Here is a 20,553-nt window from a genome sequence, read left to right on the forward strand (position 1 = left end):
TAAGGGGGTCTGGCCATGTCAGAAGAGTTATACATTGGAACTGGAGTCCATTGTGGACAGCCATGCCTCAGATTCCCCAACCCCATGTGAGACATGATTTTCACTTTCAATATTTTCAATGGTTTATTAAGTCCTTATCAAAATACAACAGAAGGGTCTTGATTTTCATATCTTTTCAAATACAACAGAAGACTGAATAAAGAAAAGAATACAGCGCCAGAAGCAAAGAATTCAGTCATCATGTGCTCATCTACAAAATGGATGCTCTGTGTTTTATATCTCTAGCCCCTCCCAAAGTCTTGTCAATCGACTCCTTTTTCTCTGTCTAGTGGTGGAGATCACTGTCTTACACCTTGATTGGAGGTCAGGTGCTGCCATAGTAACAAGCTGACCCTCCCAAATTCCCCAACTACTGAGGCCGTCCTGTGATAACAATGCAAGGGGGAGGGGAAGGATAATTATACATCTACAAAACTTCTCTTAACATATATTTAATATTCACCCTTTAATCGTGAGAGTCAACCATACAATCACTCATCTATAAAACTCCCCCCTTTTCTTTTTCTCTAAGTCATTTTGCTTGAACAATTAAGTAAAAAATTTTCTCTCTCTCTTGAATGAGTCACACCAGCATCTGTTGATGTGGGCAAGGACAAGTGGGAACAGGTGAAAAAAAATCTCAGATTTTCCTCAGACACACTTATTTGGAATGGACAAAAGGACATCACAGAGGTCCAGTATGGCTTTGACTCCCATCTACCGTGCCTATGTGGCTGCTACCCATAGTCAGTTGTCGGTTTCTCGGCTGTTTAGGTGACCTGGAAAGGCCCGGGGTGGCCTTGGACAGCCCGCACTTCAAAGGACGAGAAGAGGCTTCAGATCTTTTCTCGGTCTCAGTGTTTATTAATTGTTTATCTAAAAGATTTTCTCTTGGCCCAACAGAGGTCTGCTCAGCAGCCAGCCATGAGCACACTGCGAGCCCCCGAGGCGGTCACCTATCTTTATACTCGAAGTTACATATACATATGTACATATTTATCATTTCTCCCCAATACCTTTTACCCTTATTAACCAGTGCACTTTTAGTAATAACCAATCCCAAAGTGCCAACATCACCACAGAAGATGGAGGCAAAGAAGAAGAAGAAGAAGAAGAAGGACAGGACACGCCCCAATTCCTCCATCTTACTTCTTTAGACCCCCCTGTACATAAATCCTAAACCCTGTGTTTCACTCTAATTAACTTATCCCTTCACCATTCACCCAGTGAAATCCTCCCATCCTCATACAGGTGTCGTCTCCTGTGTAGGATCAAAGTCCAGCCACCAGACACTTCTGGCAACATTCCAGGACTCCCGAGCCCCCCAAGGGTGGTCTCGGTCACTCTGCACCTCAGTCCTGAGGTGCTGAGATCCCACAAGGTGGCAACCTTCTGGGGTGAGGTCCGGAACGGTAACCCAAACATCATTTCATAGGGTGACACCCCCAGACCTGACGAGGCTGGGTTCTTATTCTTATTAAGGCCAAAGGGAGACATTTTGTCCATGACATTTGGGTTTCAATCATCAGCTTGACTAGAGCTCTTTTAAAAGTTTCATTCATTCTGTCAACCTGACCGGAACTCTGTGGACGCCATGGAGCATGTAATTCCAATTTTACTCCCAGGGTCTGAACAACTTTCTGCAATATCTTCGATGTCATATGAGTTTCCTGGTCTGAATCAATCCTGTTTGCCATTCCATATCGAGGACTGATTGATTCTAGAAGGGTTTAACTCACAACATTGGCATTGGCTTTCACAGTGGGTACTACCTCTACCCAATGAGTCACGTGTTCTACTATCATTGGCAAAAACTTCCACCATTGTACCTGGGGAAGCTCAGTAAAGTCTACTTGGATGTTTTGAAAGGGCCTTAAGGCTAGTTCTCAACCTCCCCTGGGTGTTTTCCTAATAATTTTGTTACTTACTTGTTGACATATCACACACCATTCACTTACTTGCTTAGCTATTCTGAAAATTCCTTTGCATCCCCAATCCCTTAGAAATTGATCACTTAGCACTTTTGTACCCCATTGTGTTGTTCCATGTATGCCTTCTAGTATTTTCCTGGCAAAGGCCTTATTCAACATTTGCCTCGCATCTGCTAATCTCCACTTCCCTTTGTTATTTTTCTTGGCTCCCATTTTGAGGCGTTCTTCCTTTTATGTCCCACTGAATATCAGGACTTTTTGCATTTCTCTCATGGGTGTTAGTACTATTATTAGTTTTTCTGTCTCTGATTCAGTTGCATTTTTAGCTTCTAAATTGGCTAAGTTGTTCCCTTGCTCCCCTTTTTGATGTCCTTTAACATAAACCACCATTACTTCCTCTGGTAATTGTAAGGTTTCTAACTCTTGTAAAATAATTTTTTTGTTAAATAGTCCCTTTCCCTTTGAATTGAATAGCCCCCTCTCTTCCCAGATTTTTCCAAAGGTATGCACTATTCCAAAAGTGTATTTTGAATCTGTATATGTTGTTCTCCATTTCCATGCTAATATTTCCAGAGCTCACTTTAGGGCATATGGCTCACACCTTGGGCTGATCAGTTGGAAAGTAACTTTCTCTTTTTTATGGCCACCAACCCTTCATGCACTATAGCGTACCCCAATACCCTGTGCCCCTTTATTACCCGGGAAGATCCATCGATGTACAATCGTTTTCCACCTTGGAGTGGTTGATCTGTTAGGTCCTCTCTTCCTTCAGTTTGATAGTTTATAACCTCTAGGCAATTATGTATTAGTTTCTCATCTGGTTCTCCATACAAAACTGGGCAGGGTTGATTTGGTTACTCAATATTAGCTCTAAACCATTTTGTATTAAGACGGCTTCATAATTTAGCACTCAGGAATCAGTGAGCCATTTCTCAGCCTTTTGGCTCAGGATACTCCTTACTGAGTTTGGGATATATATCTTCAATTTTCCCCGAGAAGTTAATTTTTGCTTTCTGCTAGGAGCAGGGCAGTCACTGCCACAGCCTGAATGCAGGTTGGCCACCTCCAGCTGATAAGGTCTCGTAATTTTGATAAATTAGCCACTGGTTTCCTGGATCCTCCCCAGTCCTGGGCTAACACTCCATGTGCTACCCATTTTTCTATAGCGACAAACAATAGAAGTGTTTGTCTAAGGCAAGAAGACTCAGTGCCAATGCACTGACTAATTTTTGCTTCAAAGCTTCAAACTTTTGTTCATCTTCTTCCCATCTAATCTCTTCTTCAACGAACTTTTCATACAAGAACTGAATGGTCTGCATGTATTCTTCAATCCATAGCCTACAATATCCCAACAGGCCTAAAAACCTTCTGACTTCTCTCTTAGTTTTTGGCCATGGGTGTGACACTATCCCTGTAATTCTCTCAGGGTTCAGCCACCAGCTCCTTTGACAAATCACATGTCCTAGGAATTTTACTTCCCACTCTACAAATTGGAGTTTACCTTTTGATACCCAAAGTCCTTGGTTCCCCAGAAAATTTACAACACTATGGTGGATTCCCAAACTTCTTTTTCTTCCCATCCTGAGAAAAGCAAATAATTTACATATTGGATGAGCTTTATCTCAGGTTTAATGGAAAAGAGTTGTATTATTTCTCCTAGGGCTTGACCAAAGAGGTTTGGGGATTCAGAAAACCCTTGGGATAACCCAATCCACTGAAGCTGTTGCTTCCTCCCAGAATCAGGGTCTTCCCATTCAAACGTTAATGTATCCCTACTTCTACTTTCCTCTGCCAGTGGGCACACCCAAAAAGCATCTTTTAGGTCTGTCATGCTAAACCACTGGTGTGCTGTAGGGATAATAGTAGTGTATAGGGGTGAGGCACTACTGGGCATCCATTCAGAGTTCTTTTGTTCACTTCTCTCAAATCTTGGACAAGCCTGTAAGTCCCATCTGACTTCTTTACTGGCAATATGGGTGTATTATGGGGGGACATACAAGGTTCTAAGGTCCTGTCCTCAAGTAGGTCCTGGATCACTGACCGTAGTCCTCATTTCCCTTCCAGGGAGAGTGGATATTGTCGTACCTGGACTGGATGGCTCTCATCAATTCATTTTATTACTATAGGTTTCATGTTCAATTTGCCTTGATTTTTCAGTTTTGCCCACATCATCTCATGAATTTTGCCTTCATCCTCTTCCCTTAATGGGAGAAGATTAACTACCATTTTTCCTTCCTCTGAGAGTACTCCAATTCTTAACTGCTAATGCACCTGTAAATCCTGCCCTAATGGATTGCACCCTGCCTCTGGAACTAATAGAACATCCCTGATTCCTACTTTATTTGCCCCTTCAAACTTTACTTCCTTTAAAACTGAGACCTTGAACTCCTCTCCTTTTGCACCTACTACTTGCCCCCTTTGGGATTCTACAAACACAAGTTCTTTCAGCTTCCGTGTCTACTAAGAATTCAAATTCTTTCTCCTGGAATCTATTTCTAAAGTTATCAAGGGCTCCTGATGGTAGTCTGTCATGAGAAGGTAGAGCCCTTGACATCCCTAGTCTTCCAATTCTCCTTTTTGCCCAGTGTCATAGAACCTTTTCTTTCTGGGGGCAATTCCTTCTAATATGTCCATTTTCTTTACAGTAAAAGCAGACTGGTCCTAAGTTCCCCTGTTTCCCAAACTCACCTTTTTGTGCCCAGTCCCAAGGAGCTGCATCTCCCCTCCTTCTATCTTCCCACACTAGAATCCCCCTCCCTTACCTGGGTTGTTCTTCATGTGCTGGTTTCCTTCCCTAATGGCAGTTGCCATTACCTTGGTCTTACCTTCATCCCTCTTTACATACTCCTTCTGTGCTTCCCTTAGAAGATCCTCTAACCTCCTTTCTTGCCAACCATCAAGCTTTTCTAACTTTCTCCATATATCTGGCCAGGCATGAGTGACAAAATTTATCTTTAGTAAGATCTGTCTGGCCACCGTGCCAGGGTCAACCCCTGAATATTGCCTCATATTCCTTCTCAGTCTCTCTAGCCACTCTGTCATGGTTTCTTTCATTCTTTGTTGCTCATTGAAAGCTTTATGAGCATTTTAATTATGGGGAGCTGCCTCTTTGATACCTCTTATAATCAATGTTCTATATTCCTCCATGTCTCGCCTGTCCCCAGCGCTGTTGTGGTCCCAGGTGGGGCACATTATGGGCACTTTCAGATCCCCAGGAGGTCCTTGCACATGCCCCCTTTCCCATATCCATATCCCAGCTGCCTGGATCATGTGCCTTACTTCTGGTGTGAATGGTCATTACTGATTGCATCTCTTCCCATGTATAAATATTGGGCCCCAGAAACCCGTCTAACTGTTCCACTAACCCAGTGAGGTCCTCTAGTAATCCTTTCAATTATTTCTTGAACATTCTCACTTCAGAAGAACTGAGAGTCACAACTGCAAATCTAATTCCTCCCTGCATCCCACACAGGGGTACTTCCCTCAGGGCATATATTCCCGCTGCTTGGTTCCCATCCCCTGATCTGCTTTCCTCTCATTGTGCCACCCTGTTTCTGGTGTTTTTACTAAGCCCATCAGGGGGTAGGGGAGGTGTATCTGCAGCTATTGGAGGTGGAGGGGGTAAGTGTTCTAATGGGTCCCATTCTTTATTTTCTGATACCTTATGTGAAAGTCTATCCGAAAATCTTTCATTTTTGCCTCACAATTGTCATGAAGAGAAAAGACCACTGAAAGGTTAAAAACTGTTGAGTTAGTTGGGAAAGAAAATCTTATGCTTGTTCAGTGTGTTCACAGGTGGTGTTTGCAGAACATGCCATGCTGAACTCGAAAGGGGCATGCTGCCCTTTCTGAACAATAGATCTGGACTTTCTCCCTCCCTCCTGACCTGGCTGGTCTGAGCTCTGGGGTGGTTTCCCCCTCAAAGAGAAGACCCCTCTTGCCTGCCTTCAACCACTGTGACAGAAAAACAGAGATGCGAATCCCCTCATCAAGGAACCAAGACAAGACAAGAAACCCCCTTGGCACCCCCTTCCAGAGAGTGGGACTGAACACCCCCCCAACTCAGGGGGGAGATGTGCACAAAGGGCCAGAATAAACACACCTGCGAGCATTCGGCCATGAAAACAATGGAATAAACCCCCCTCCTTCTGTTCCTATTCTTTTCCCCTCCTTGGAAACCTTATTTCGGCCACCCTTCCCGGTGCAATCTGACCATGCTTTGAGATCTCCCCGCGACGTGCACCAGTGAGCTTCGACAGCTGGACCCCCGAAGGACGATTACTCGTTTCAGTAGCTATACCCTACCTGTCCTCCTTTCCTCCCTCTTCCCTGGTCTTACCCTTCTCTTCCCCAGATTCCCTCACCAACGCATATCAGCTGTGGTTATTTCAATAAAATTGCATTTTGTTGATTTGTTACTGAAAACCTCCTGTGCCTTGCTGGTTATTTTTTTTGCACAAAAAATCATCCGTCACCCATTCACTCGGACGGACCACGAAACCTTAAACATGCTCACCTTTGAGGGTGAGGTCTCCCCCTCCCACAGCAGGAAGCGTAGTCACTCTCTTCCTGATTGAATGGTTTCTTAGCTCTTACATGGATGTTTAATGCCTGACACATCCACCCTTCATCTGACCTGCATCTCAGCCAGTATACATGATTGCTCCTAATTTCCCTTTTGGTCCATTCTACCCTGCAATAGTGAATCACTTTGAGCTGATCCTTGTCTCTGGTATTTGGGTCATATTTCCATTGGGCTAGTTTCCTTCCCACTGGGCCATCTGGGGGTATACCTATTGGTACCTCTTCAGTTTCTACTCCTCCCCTTGGGGATTCATTATTTGCCCATAGTCCCATCCTGACTGGTGATCACAGGCCTTGCCCTGACAGAGCTCACCTTTCTAACCACAGGCCCTCTGAACAGAGCCTGCCTCTCTCAGAAGGGAAAAGGAAAGCGGGGTGGGAAAAAAAGAAACAAGGAAAGGAGGAAAGAGAAGGAAAGGGAAGAGAGAGAAAAAAAGCAAAATCTGTACTTCTATTTTGACAAGTAAAAATAAAAAAACTTATGATCCAGGGGTTTCTGCATCAGCGGATTGGTCCCTGCCCTTCCTCTCCTCCTCGGTTCAATGCTCCGATCCCACAGTCACACTCTGCTCCCTGTCCCGCCTGGCTCAGCTCGGTTATGGCCTGCCCCTGGCCCAATTCCCCTCAGCAGCTGCAGTCCCACCCCTGGCCCGACCTGGCTTAGCTTTGGTGGTTCCACCTGCCTTGATTCGACTCAGCAGCTTCCATCCAACTTCTGACCCAACTTGGTTCAGCTTTCAGTGGTTTCTCCACCCCAATTCAACTCGGAGGCTCTGCCCGTCCCAGTTCAGCTCGGCAGCTGCGGTCCTGCCCCTGGCCTGACTTGGCTCAGCCTCAGCGGCTCCACCTGCCCCGATTTGGCTCGGCTCAGCAGCCGGCCCTCCTCAGTTCGGCAGCTCTGCCCTGACATGACTTGGCTTGGTGGCCAGACTGCCCCGACCCACTTGGCTTGGCAGCACACAAACTGCTTCACCAGCTCCTGGGTGATCCCAGGTTGGCCGGTCAGGGAGAGCCTTAGAGGAGCCCTGATGAAGAAGCAGAAACAACACTGCTGTGAAGAGCTGCTTGTGAGGAAACCACCCATAAGGTATTGGACTCTAGAAATATGGTAACAACAGAGCTCACTTGCTCCCGTGGTGTGTGCCGGCTGGGAATCCCGCTGTGGGTCCCCGTCCTGGCACAAACACGGTTTCCCCAATGGGTGAACCCCATTCACAAGTCCCCAAAAACCCTTCAGTCTTACGTGTCCTGCCGGCTATGGGGTCCTTGTCTATGGGATCCCCGCTTTCCTCCCCGCCATGCGTGCCACTGTTCCTTTTTCCTTTCTACTGTCCAATATCCTGATGCTTCAAGGGACCAGGATGGATCCAGTATATTACTAATATGAAGCTCACTTTCATACACCGGAATTACAGAGTCACAATCTGGCCAGAATCAGTTATGTGGATGGTACCCACCGCTCTTCCCCTCTTTTCATTATCCAGTCTCCTGATGTCTTTGGGCTTACAGCCTGCAACCACTGGTGGAACTGGGAGAGTCCGACAGACTACGCGCAATCTGTAGCGGGGGGCGCCCCTTTTGAAAACTCCTAAGGCCACCAGGTGTATTTCCTGGACAAGTCCCCATTTGTGAGAAATGATGCTCACTTCCAAAAATTTAAAAGGATTATTAAAACCTTCTCAAAAAATACAACAGAAGACTGAATACAAAAAATATTACGGCACTGGGAGCAAAGGATTTTTTCCCACTATGTGCTTGTCCACACAATGGATGTTTCACCTTTTAACCCTTTAGCCCCTCTCAAATCTTGTTCATCAACTCTTTCTTTGTTGTCCAGTGGTGGAGGTCATGTCCTTACATCTTGATTGACAGTCAGGTGTTGCCATAGTAACAAGCCAACCCTCCTAAATACCCCAACTACCAGGTAACCTTGTGATAACAACACAAGGAGGTGTAAAACATAACTGTAAATCTATAAAAATTGTCTTAACATATCCATAATATCTGCCTTTTAATTGTGAGACTCAACCATCGCATTACTCATCTATCACACAATTATATCAAAACTGCTTCCTCTTCCACCCTGACTGTCCCTGCAGAGGAACGGGGCATTTTTCATGCACTTCCACAAGGTCAGGCTACTCATTTCATGGTGAGTCTGAGATGGAGATGGCCATATTAAGAAGGAGAAAAGCAAAAGGAAATGGATTGGAAAATCTTAGAAAAAATTACCCTTCTTACAGGCAAGGTTCACCAAGTCATTCCCTGCATTTCTCCTTTTCAGATCCTTTCAGTCTTCTACTCTGGGAGATGCAGCTTGTTCTGCTGCTTATCATGAACCTATTGTTTTCATGCTCTTGATTTATACCAGCACAAGAGATGTACAATCATCTAAACTGAAAACAGAAACAAACTGCCTCTGACAACCAATTTTCATGTTCTAGATCACTTTCCAGGAGTCTGTGGAGAAGTGTGAATGATTATCACACAACTCTCCATTTCCGGCTGCAGCTTCTGGAGATTCTTTCTCTGAATTCAGTCAGGGTTGCATTCCCCAACAAATCTTGGTACCACATCCTGTTTTCCAAGGTTGGAATAGTCACAATGAAAACCTCACCAACAGCACAACTCCCCAGTCCACCAGGAAAAGAAAGGACAAGTTGTCCAGTTCTCTAAACGCTTTGTCTTGCTTTGCTGCAAGAATCCTGCTGCACGGACAGTGCTGAAAGCCAAGAGAAGCTGCAGCTGGGGACACAGCTTGTGACAGGAGCTTAACCCCGTTTGCTATGAAAGGTTCTTGAAAAGAGCAGACAGGACTGTGGAGAAGATTCCTGGAAAATTGAAACAGCTTTCCAGAAGTGAAATTAAAATGGAAGGAAACCATCTGAAATGTTTTCCTCTCTTTATTTCCATGTTCCCCTTTTCCATCTTGCACTACTTTCCCATCCACTTAATTCCAAATGGATCTCACCTCTAAGATCGATGACTTGGCGAGTTTTAGACACTCTAAAATACCATGAGCTACACACAGTTTGCCTTCCTGTTTTTGCTGGAAAGCAACGCTGGAGCCATCAGTGCAGTGCTTGGGTCGGGCACGAATCCTGCAGGCAGGGAATGTGCCCCAGCAGTGTGTGACCCTCAGCAGGGACAATGCTCAGCAATCCTGCAGGCAGGGAATGTGCCCCGGCAGTGTGTGACCCTCAGCAGGGACAATGCTCAGCAATCCTGCAGGCAGAGAATGTGCCCCGGCAGTGTGTGACCCTCAGCAGGGACGATGCTCAGCAATCCTGCAGGCAGGGAATGTGCCCCGGCAGTGTGTGACCCTCAGCAGGGACAATGCTCAGCAATCCTGCAGGCAGGGAATGTGCCCCGGCAGTGTGTGACCCTCAGCAGGGACAATGCTCAGCAATCCTGCAGGCAGGGAATGTGCCCCGGCAGTGTGTGACCCTCAGCAGGGACAATGCTCAGCAGCGCTGCTGTGCTCGGTCTCCATGGAACCATGCCAGGAGCAGCTGCTGAGCTCAGAAGCCATCGCAGCCCCCGCCCTGCCCCAGAGCCCCCCTGGCAGGGTGGGCTCCTGCCCTGGCTCTGTGTGCCAGGAGCCGGCAGCGCTGGGTGCAGGGAGCCCAGGGAGGGCACAGAAACGCTGGGTGAGAAATGCTGGGGCACAGCGAGATGGGCGAGTGCAGCCGGCCAGGGCAGAGGAGCAGCATGCACAGGGGGCACAGCCTGCAGGACAGAAGGCCAAGGGGAGAAAACAACAAACTGCTCAGGAGGGTGGAGAACAAACTTTTAGTTGCAAACTTCAGAGAATGAGGTACTTGGGAAATCTTAAACAGCATTGAATTACAGTAAATCACTTGACAAAGCACTGACTGCAAACTCTAACCTGTCCAACTTGAAGTTATCCAGATTTCGAGAAGAGGAAGTCAGGAGAAGAGAGAGAGGGAGACAGAGATCCACAGTCAGTCTTGGATCTCAGCTGCTGTGAGCTCTGGGGCCATGGGACGTGTCAGTGTCACACCCGTGTCACAGCCTGACCTGCTCTGGTCCCTCTAACAATTGGGGTTTTTGGGGTGCCAGGGGCTTGGCAGACAGCTTGGGGCTGGGCCACAGTCTGCAGTGGCTGGGGTGGGACAGTGACCACCCCACCTATGCAGAACTCTCCCTGCCCCAAACACACACTGGAGATGTCTGGGGTCATCCAGCATTTCGCTGCTTTCCAGCACCGAGGCAATGGACTCTGGATACGGCTCTGAGCTTCTGCCCAAGGCAACCACCCCTGGCAATGGGGCTCCATGGAGCTGCTCTCAGGAACGCCCCCAAGAGCTGGGGAGTGCCCCAAAACTGCCTCAGAAATGAGAGATACCTCCAAAACTCTTCAGTAACGTGGAGCATTCAAAAACTCACTCAGTAAAGGGCTTCCCCTCCCTTCATCGTCCCCAAACTTTGGCTGCCTCATTCCAGACCCCAACCCACCTCCCCAGTCTGAACCCCAACATATCCCACCACTCCTGGACATCAAGACCCCCTTCCCAAGCCATATTTTGCTCATTTCACACCTCCCTAACCGCATCCCACCTATCCTGCACCACCCAGTGCCCATCTCATCCCTCCTGATTTGAAGCCGACTTTGCTCAATCCCCTTCCAACCCCATTCCACACCAAGGGGCTGTGGAATCGAGGAATTTTGGGGTGGGATTGAGTAGTTTTCAGTGGCATTGAGCAGTTTTGAGCTGACAGATCAATCCCTCTCATCTTTTGGAGTGCCAAGAAATAAAGACAACTAAATCAAATACCCACAAAACTCCCCCATATCCTCCCAGATATCTCCCAGAATCCAAAATTCCCCCAAAACTCAAGTAAAATGTGAGGCTTTAGATGCCTTTGATGAATTTGTTGATTTTTACCCCGATTTTCTGTGTTTTGAATGGAGAGAGATAAATCAAAAGATGATGAGAGGCAAAAAAAAAGGAACACATACCACTTCCGACTGTGTATCAAAGGGAATGTGAGTCACCAGGGCTCCGACCAATGTTGCTCCTCTGATGGGGATGGAGTTGGGGCAGTGTATGAAGCTCTTCCTGCAGTCGGGGCTCTCGCAGGCCTTCCCTTATCGGTGCCTCTATTGGTGTCAGATAAAGAACGAGCGGTCTGAGAAGCTGTTCCAACATTGGGTGCCCTGTAGGGCCTCACCCTGGTGTGGGTGCGCTGGTGGGTGATGAGGGTGGAGGTGTGCTTGAAGCCCTTCCCGCAGTCAGGGCAGCAGAAGGGCCTCTCCTCCATGTGAATTTGTTTATGTACAAGGAGATGGGAGCTGGTGTGAAACCTCTTCTGACACTTGGGACGCTCATAGAGCCTGTCCCTGGTGTGGAACCTCTGGTGGACAACCACGTCGGAGCTGTGGCTGAAGCTCATCCCACATTCCAAGCACTCATAGGGCCGTTCCCCAATGTGAATCCTCTGGTTGCAGATCAGGTTGAATCTCTCCCTGAAGATCTTCCCACAGACCAAGCACTCATAGGGCCTCTCGCTGTCATGAAGCTGCTCTGAGCTCTGGCTGGATCTCCAGCCACCTTCCTGGCACAGGGTGGGTCTTTCCTCCTCAAAGCACCCTGGGCTGCGTTTGGAGCCCCCCCAGAGATCCTCCTGTGGGATCTCCAAGGCTTTTTCTCTCCACTGGGTTCCTGAACCATGGACCTGCTCAAAACAGCCCCTTCCACGAGGTTCTGCCGCGGGGATTTGTCCTCCCTGGTCTCCATCCTCAGCTCCTTCCCTGGGGGAGGAAGGACAAGGACAGGATGGGATTTGCCTCTGTGCCAGAGGGAAGGGGAAGGAGATCCCCCAGTGCATCCCTGGAAGGACGGCGTTGGCAGCAGGGTTGTCCTGCAACTGGGGGCCGTGCTGGGCTGGGAGATGGAGCAGGAGAGAGGAGGAAAGGGGCACTGACTTCCTCCTCACCTGCCTGGGTGTCCTGGGACATCTTCCTCTTCCTCGCATCCTCTTCCTCCATCTGGCCAAGGTTTGGGAATGGGAAATACTGGTTTGGGTAAAAACAAGGTGTGAATGCCTTGGGCTGGGGACTCCTCTTGCCCAAATCCATCTCCAGAAGCCATCTGGTGTCCATAAAAACCTCCAAAAATCAACAGTGAATTAAAAAAAGCCACCAGGAGTTTCCCATTTCCAGTCTCATGCCTCTTGGGTTATGGTTGGTCCCCCATCTCAGGGCTGGTGGGGATTCCATCAGTCCTGGGGATCCTTCCTCTCCAGGGTCCTGCTTCTGGATTCTGGGAGGTTCTGGGGTCCCAAGGTCCCCCTCTCCAGCCTCACCCCAGTCCAGCCACTTGGGACTCCCCCCTCTTCCCAGCACTCTGTCCTGGCTTTGGACAAATTGGGGAGAAAACCTCCAAAGGGGTTTCCTCTAAAAAGCAATTCCAGCAGCCCCTCTCCCAACCAGATCAGGAAAATATTTCCTTGGAGAAAAGGGAAAAAAACCTGTTTATTTACCAGGCAAAGAATTAACCAGCACAAAAAGTGAACAATATTAAACAATAAAACCTCTTGCCGCTTCAAAAAAGATGACCAACTCAGAAAGTCCCACTGTGGGCTCTAGCTCAGCTCACTCAGTCTATTATCAGTCTCTTATCAGTCCCTCTGGCGCTGGAAATGCCACCGCCCAGGCTTGGCCAGGTGGTCCACAGGTGTGAGCTGCCAGGGCTCTCTGGCTGTTCAGTCCAGAGCAGTTTTAAACAGCTCCAAAAAGAAAAAATCACAGTCCAGGAAACTTCCCTGCCTCAGCAAGCTAAAACCTAGCTAAAAGCAAAGGAGAGCTCTGTCCTGCTGTCTGTCCATCCGCAGACCACTGATACCTTAGGTTTAAAGTTTTTCTGTTCTGCTTCGGTGTGCAGCTTTTAGCTTTATATTAAGAGTTACTGGGATCTTTTCTCAGGGTGGTGAAGACAAAACAATCCTGTTCTAGCTGGAGACTCAAAGACAATCTCTTCAAACTTCAGGCTCAAAGCATAAACAACGTGAAAAGAGGAGGGTGGCCAAGCAAGAAAGGAGGATGAAACATCATAATTGGAAGCTATTAATTGGACTGTTAAGTCCTATATGTAAATAGGCTAAAACTTATAAAAATGTGAGATCTCGTGACCAAGCCCTCTTTTGCTCTCGTCTTGGAGCCATCCAGGCACAGCCACAGCTGTGGCTCCGGTACTGCCAGGGTGTGGCCTTTGAAGGCATTTCAATAAAAATCAACTTTATTCCTCTTAACTCCGTGTGGCCTCTGTTCCAGCTCCTTAAGGCATCACAACAGTCCAGGAGCCGGAATGTGGAGGAGTGAGTGCAGTTTCTGAAAACAAACTGCAGCTTCTCCCTCCTCCCCTTCGCGCTCAGAACCAGCCTTAAATGTGCAGAACTCATTTCTGGGCTAAACATACCGATGGGGGTACGAGCATCATGAAGTCACCCCAGGACACGCCCCTGTCAGGGTCAGGTGGTCCCGTCCCCGCCTCATCTCCGGGCTGCCGGGGGTCCCCCAGCTCCGGTATCGCCCCTTCCCCTCTCCCCGCCCTGGGGGTCCCCCATTCCACAGCCCCGGCTCTCACGGGAATCCCCAAAACCAATGTCCCGCCCCGTCGGTACCGGGCCATCCCCACGTGGACCCCCCGGACCCTCCGAGGGGTGATCGCGGCTGCTCTCCCCCCGAAAAAGCTCCTCTTGGGGAGCCCGGAGATATCCGGGGCTCGAGTCCGGGATCTGCCGGCTCCGAACACTCTCCAAAAAATCCTCCTGGAGACCCCTGGCTGGAGCCGGGGCGAGCTCGGCCTCCGCCCTCCCCTGCGGCTCGGGGCTGGGGGCGATGCTCCCGGGGCAGGGGGTGCTGCAGGCTCGGCGTGCGGGCGCTGCGAGCGCCGCGATTCTCCCGCTCCCGCTCCTCCTCTCCCTCCTCTTCCTCCCGCAGTTCCTCCGCTGCCAGCCCGGACCCCCCTTTCCCACCGCTCTGCCCCGCGGCCCCGCAGCACCGGCTGCTGGCTGGGGGAGCCCCCGATCGGCCCCAGGGCTGGGCAGGGGGCTCGGGGACCCCCCCGGGGCGGATCCGTCCCCCGGCCCGAGCCCCAAATTCCGCTCCGGGGCCGCCGGGCTTTGCGGACCCGCCTGGCAACCGGTGAGTCATCGGCGAGAAAAGCTCTGGTTGGCTGGAAATTGGTTAGCGCCTCTTCTGATTGGCTGGAATTTTGAAAGGCGCTGCGCCCTGCGGGTGTCCCCGAGAGCTGCGGAGTCCGGGTTGGGGCTTTTTCCTCTTCCTTTCGCTCTGAGAACATTTCTGATTTCTTTCTCTCCCTCGCTCCTTTCCATTTCTTGTTCAGTACAATCCGAGTTCGAGCAGATCGACAGGTTGCGTTCTCACGGTGTCATTTGCACCTTCACTCAGGCGTGAGAACGTCGGAGAGCCCCCCAGCCCCGAGCACCCTCAGCGGTGAGAGGGACACAGAGCCCCTGGTCCCCAGCCCTGCACAGGCATTGCCTGAGGCCAGAGGGATGAAGACCCCCCGAGCATCCCCCAGGGTGAGGGGACAGAGACCCCCGAGCATCCCCTGGGCTGAGAGGGACAGAGACTGCCCCGAGCACCCCTGGTACAAGGTGAGAGGGAGGGAGACCCCCCAGGCATTGTCTGGGGTGAGAATGATGGAGACCCTCTGGGGAATGGCCTGGGGTGAAAAGGACAAACGCCTGGGGAATGGCCTGGGGTGACAGGGACAGGGACCCTCCCCAGCCCCTTCCAAGCATCCCCCAGGGTGAGAGGCACAGAGCGTCCCCTGGGCACCGGACAAAATAAACTTTGCAGAAATCAAACTTAACTCTGCATAAAATACTTCAATGAATATTTGCTTTTCCCACAAGTCACGTAATGAAAACGCAAACAAATCCCAAAATTTTATAAACTGACAATAGAAGCTGTTTTGTGGCAAATCTAAATTCTATTGGTCCTGCACAGCTCCAGCTCAGCTGCTGGCACATTCTAAAAAAAGAAAAGTGGAAAATAGGCCCAATACGGATTATGAAAAGGAAGGGGAAGCTATGCGTAGCTGTCACAAAGGTGACAGGAACAAAGAGAAAATTATTCTAACATTTGGAAAAGTTCCCCAGCCTGTGAAACAGACTTCCCCTGGAGGGGGCCAAGTGTGACATTGTCCCCTGTATGCGTGGCATTCCCAGGGTGGGGGTTTTACAGCTGAGCCAGTTTGGGTAAGGGGGGTGGTGTTCACCCCCTGAGCAGGGATTACCCCACTGTTTCAGGTTGCCATGCAAGATGTAACCAAATGCATGTTTTCAATCCCCACCTTCAGCAACTGTTATAAACAGGTGGGGCAGTGTTCTTTATCTCTTCCATGACTCACCCCTGATAACGCCCTCCAGGGGAGATATCTCCTGTGAATGGGCCATTGAGTCTCACTGCAGGACTGATAAAATTCCATCCTCCCATTGTGGGATGCTCCACCCAGGGGGAGGATCCAAGCATTCCTACCTGGATATAAGCTGACACTTTGCTACACCAGGAGCAGTTTGCCTACTTAATTCCCAGAGGACAAGAACTCCCTAACCACCACTGGACCTTCAGAGGAAGACCAGACCCTTCTACAGGATCACTGCTTCGACAGAATCGTGTTCATCTCTCCAACAGGACTGCAGCCACCATTTACTGGGACTGCTGTGAGACAGAGTAAAGATCCATTCTGAATTATGTGAAGTGTCTAAGAGAGGTGAAAAGTCTGTGAGGCCAAAGCTGAAAGAAGAACTCGCATGCCGAGACAGCAAGGAGACAGAGAAAGAAAAACAGAAAAGACCACAAGGTCGATTTGCCCCCGACTTAGAAATTCCTTTGATAAAGAAGAACTGGTGCTAAATGTCACACGGAATGAATATGTATGAACTTATTGTGAAACTGTATGCATATGCATTTGGAAGGGGGATAAAAGAAGACCCGAGGTCTTCAGAAGTACGCATGCCTTGTTGGGAGACTTGCGTCCGGCGCGCGTCGTAAATAAACATACCGGGCTTTACAACTTTTATAAAGTTGTGAGGTTTCTTCTTTTCTCTGCAAAACAGCTGCCACCACCCTGAACAACAGCTGCCACCACCCTGAACAACAGGGTGTCAGGTTATATCCTGACTCTGTTTAAGCCAGTGTTTCTGTATCTGCCTTGATCCTTATTTTGTTACTGAATTGGAATTCTGGCTTAGACTCTTCCTCAGGTTTGCCTTTAAATCAGTACAAGGCTCATTGTACTCATCCCTTGTTTTCCTCCCTTGTTTTAGGAGTATCCCGTTCCTACAACTTGGCCAGATGGCAGAAGACAACTCAAGGAAGATGAGGATGCCCCAGGACACCCAGGCAGGTGAGGAGGAAGTCAGTGCCCCTTTCCCCCTCTCTCCTGCTCCATCTCCCAGCCCAGAAAATCCCCTCACTGCAGGACATCCCTGCTGCCAATGCCATCCTGCCGGGGATGCACTGGGGGGATCTCCTTCCCCTTCCCTCTTGCACGGAGGGAAATCCCATCCTGTCCTTGTCCTTCCTCTACCAGAGAAGGAGCTGAGGATCAAGATCAGGGACGACAAATCCCCACAGCACAACCTCATGGAAGAGGCCGGTTTGAGTGGCTCCATGGGAAAAGAATCCAATGGGGAGGAAAAGCCCTGGAGATCCCCCATGAGGAGGAGGGGCTCCAAACCCAACCCAGGGTTCTCTGAGGAGGAAAGACCCACCCTGAGCCAGGAAGGTGGACAGAGCTTCAGCCAGAACTCGGAGCTGGCAGTCCATGGGCAGCTTCATGATGGGCAGAAGCCCCACAAGTGCTTGGAGTGTGGGAAGAGCTTCAGGCAGAGCAGCACCCTGATCAGCCACCAGAGGATCCACGCTGGGGAATGGCCCTATGAGTGTGGGGAATGTGAGAAGGGCTTCAGCTCCAGCTCTGCCCTTGTCATACACCAACGCATCCACACGGGGCAGAGGCCCTACGAGTGCCCCAGTGTGGGAAAAGCTTCACCCAGATCTCTGTCTTAACTAGACACCAATGGAGGAACCTGTAAGGGAAGCTCTGCCAATGCCCCAATGGAGGAGGACTTTTGTGCACTGCCCCAACTTCATCCATAGTTGGAGGATCCATGTTGGGAAGAGCCCTGGTGATCCATTTTTCCTTCTGATCCATGTTAGGAAGACACCTGTCCCTTTTCCTGCCTCTGCCAATGACATGATGTGGGATGGAAGAACATGAGGGTCTGGCAATGACTGTGTCATTACATTCACTCCCACCTCAGGACATTGCCAGGGACAGGAAAGGGACGCTCTCTCTCTCTCTCTCTGTCCCTGAGGAGAAGGGTGTCCTTTCCAGGCAGGAGGAAGTACGCGGCCAGACAGACCCAGTAAGTTGTGTTTTAGTTTTCCCTGTAAACAGTTTTATTTATACACTCTGTTATCAATATTGTTTCTGTTCCATTCGTTCCTTATCTCATTGTTGTTCTCAATAAATTGTTCTTATCCCAGCCCGGGATCTTTGCCTTTGTGCTTTCCAGGGGAAGCGGGAGGGCAGCGAGGGCAGCGCGGGCAGGAAATTGGGGAATCCCATTCCTGAACCTCAGCCGGTGGAAACCGAGCATCCCAGCTGGTCCCAGCCCTGGTGGCCATGGCAACAGCCTTGGGAGCGGGTCCCTGGCTGGGGCTGTGGGAACCTCTTCCCTCTGGTGCCCAGGGACAGGAGTGGAGGGAACGGCTGCAGCTGAGTTGGGGCAGGCTCAGGTTGGATGTCAGGAAAAGGTTTTTGCCCAGAGGCTGGGGCCCTGCCCAGGCTCCCCAGGGAAGAGTCCCAGCTCCAGGGCTCTCTGAGCTCCAGCAGCGTTTGGACAGCGCTGCCAGGCCCAGGCTGGCATTGTTGGGGTGTCCTGTGCAGGGCCAGCAGTTGGACTGGAGGATCCTGATGGGTCCCTCCCAGCTTGGCCAATTCTGTGATTCTTGGATCCCATGAGCCTGGGGATGGGGCTGACAATGGTAACAGGCTCTGGCTACAGGCCTGAGCTGGTGTCCATGGCAACCACTCCAGCCATGGGGTCTCCATGGAGCTGCCAAGGGACTGACCATAGCAACAGGCGGCTGGAGATAGTTTCCATGGAAACTGACCATAGCAATAGAGGGCTGGTGATGGTTGGCTGCTAAGGATCAGATTTGTCACAGGTCCTCAGAGCGGTTCCATGGGGACTTTCCAAGAGTCTCCAGGCTGTTCAAGAGCTGGAATGTCACAGGCAGAGGCAGGGGCTCCATGGAGACCTCTCAGGGCTTTCTGGGATGGTAAAGAGCCCTGTGGTCAGAGGCAGTCACAGCCATTCCATGGTGACATCCCAGGGGACCCTGGGCTGCACAGGCACCGATCTGTCACAGGCACTCACGGGGGCAGCACAGTGACATCCCAGGAGTCCCCAGGCTGCCAAAGAGCCAGGATGTCCCAGACACTCACAGGGTTCCTGTCATGGGCACAGTGGGAGCTTCAGGAAGAGTTTTTTAGAGAAGCTCCTGTTGGGTCTCGAGGTTCAGAAAGGAGCCCCAAAAGCCCCCATAGATCCCAAAATGTCACCATTCAATCAGAGATGACCCAGACTCCGATCACAAGTCTAAGGGCTCAAAGCCACCCTTTTTTCAATCCTCTTCGTTTATACCTTAGTTTGCTACAGGTGGACCTCATTGGTAATTTAATCAGCACATTTCACATGGTTGGTTAATGAAGAGAACACTCTTCATTAAAAACTTTTTGGAAAAAACAACCTATTATAAATGTTGTCATGGTGCCAGTTAATCATGTTTGTTTTATGCTGGGCCTTTCTGGGGACTCTCTGGATGTGGGAAACCCTCCTGTAGCAGTTCTGTGCCAGGTAAAAGGAGATGCACAGGACTTTTTTGGTCTTTGGCTTCTTGTTTATTGTTATCTGTTCTAAAGTTTTGCATGCTGTGCATACCAGGCTCAGCACGCTGGACAAACACCTCAAAATGGCTCTAAAATGTATGGTTTCAAGGTCTTTTAAAGTTGTCTCACCCAATTAACTCTTAAAACGTACATTATTTCTACTTATCTACCAATACTCATTCCTTGCACTGCAACCTCTGCACTGTGCTTTCCTTAACCAATCACCCTGTGCCACAAACACTGCAGAAAATGGAGTAGATGAAGAAGAAGACAGGGACTACATCCAAATTCCTCCATCTTGCTTCCTATCTACATCATAATAAAAATCCCAAAATCTAAATTTCTCACCCAAGGGACATGCTATACTACCCTCTAATCTATTTCAGACTTTGGTAAATTGTAATCTGTCTCAAAGTCCTGGAAGTCCTCTCCATGGGGGTAATATAAAGGCAGTGTTTCTCTGGGTGTCAGGACCCCTCAGAGCAGACACAGAAATATTCCCTGTACCCTGGATTCCCACACATTTAACCTAAAAACCTTTAACCCTTAACATGTGAAGTTACCAAAAATGTTCCAGAAAAGTAGGATTAGAAGGAGGAGAAATAGAGAACAACAGAAAGACAGAAGATCCATAGAAAGACACACACATAGGTACCAGCTACTGAGGTTCCAGCATCGCTAACAGAGAAACCCCAGGGGAAGACAAGATCCAGACCCATAGCTGGCCTCGTGCTCTGGCTTTTAAGCCCCTGGGCCTTCATGGGCCCACCCCTGGGGTGGGACTGCCAGTTGCTTGTCCAATATGAGCCCAGGTAGCACCAGCTGCTAGTGTGTGATTGATTGACAGCTCAGCCAATCAGAGTGGGGTTAGCACAGCCCCCTGCTGTGTGATTGACAACTCTGCCAGGCCAGGGCTGGGGGCGGGGCTCTGTCCCACCACACACCAAGGCCTGACCCGGCCCTGGCCCCACATGGGCATTCCGAGCATCCCAAGGTGTCTCAGGACATTGATCTCATCCAGCCTCTGACAGCAACCATGGTGA

General features: G+C 49.6%; 1 protein-coding gene across 1 annotated transcript in view; it reads right to left on the reverse strand.

Annotated features, from left to right (window-relative positions):
• Positions 1–8,994: 8,994 nt before the first annotated feature.
• The window catches only part of LOC134434128 (olfactory receptor 14J1-like), a gene marked incomplete at its 5' end in the record, with an annotated part of 46,466 nt that continues 34,907 nt past the window's right edge, over positions 8,995–20,553 (reverse strand). The window contains 2 exons of the mRNA XM_063182818.1: positions 8,995–9,014; positions 11,894–12,134. Of these exons, the coding sequence (XP_063038888.1) occupies positions 8,995–9,014; positions 11,894–12,134 (261 nt within the window). The remainder of the gene's footprint in view (positions 9,015–11,893; positions 12,135–20,553) is intronic.

The sequence above is a fragment of the Melospiza melodia genome, unplaced genomic scaffold (assembly GCF_035770615.1).
Source record: "Melospiza melodia melodia isolate bMelMel2 unplaced genomic scaffold, bMelMel2.pri scaffold_32, whole genome shotgun sequence".
In the NCBI taxonomy this organism is placed as follows: Eukaryota; Metazoa; Chordata; class Aves; order Passeriformes; family Passerellidae; genus Melospiza; species Melospiza melodia.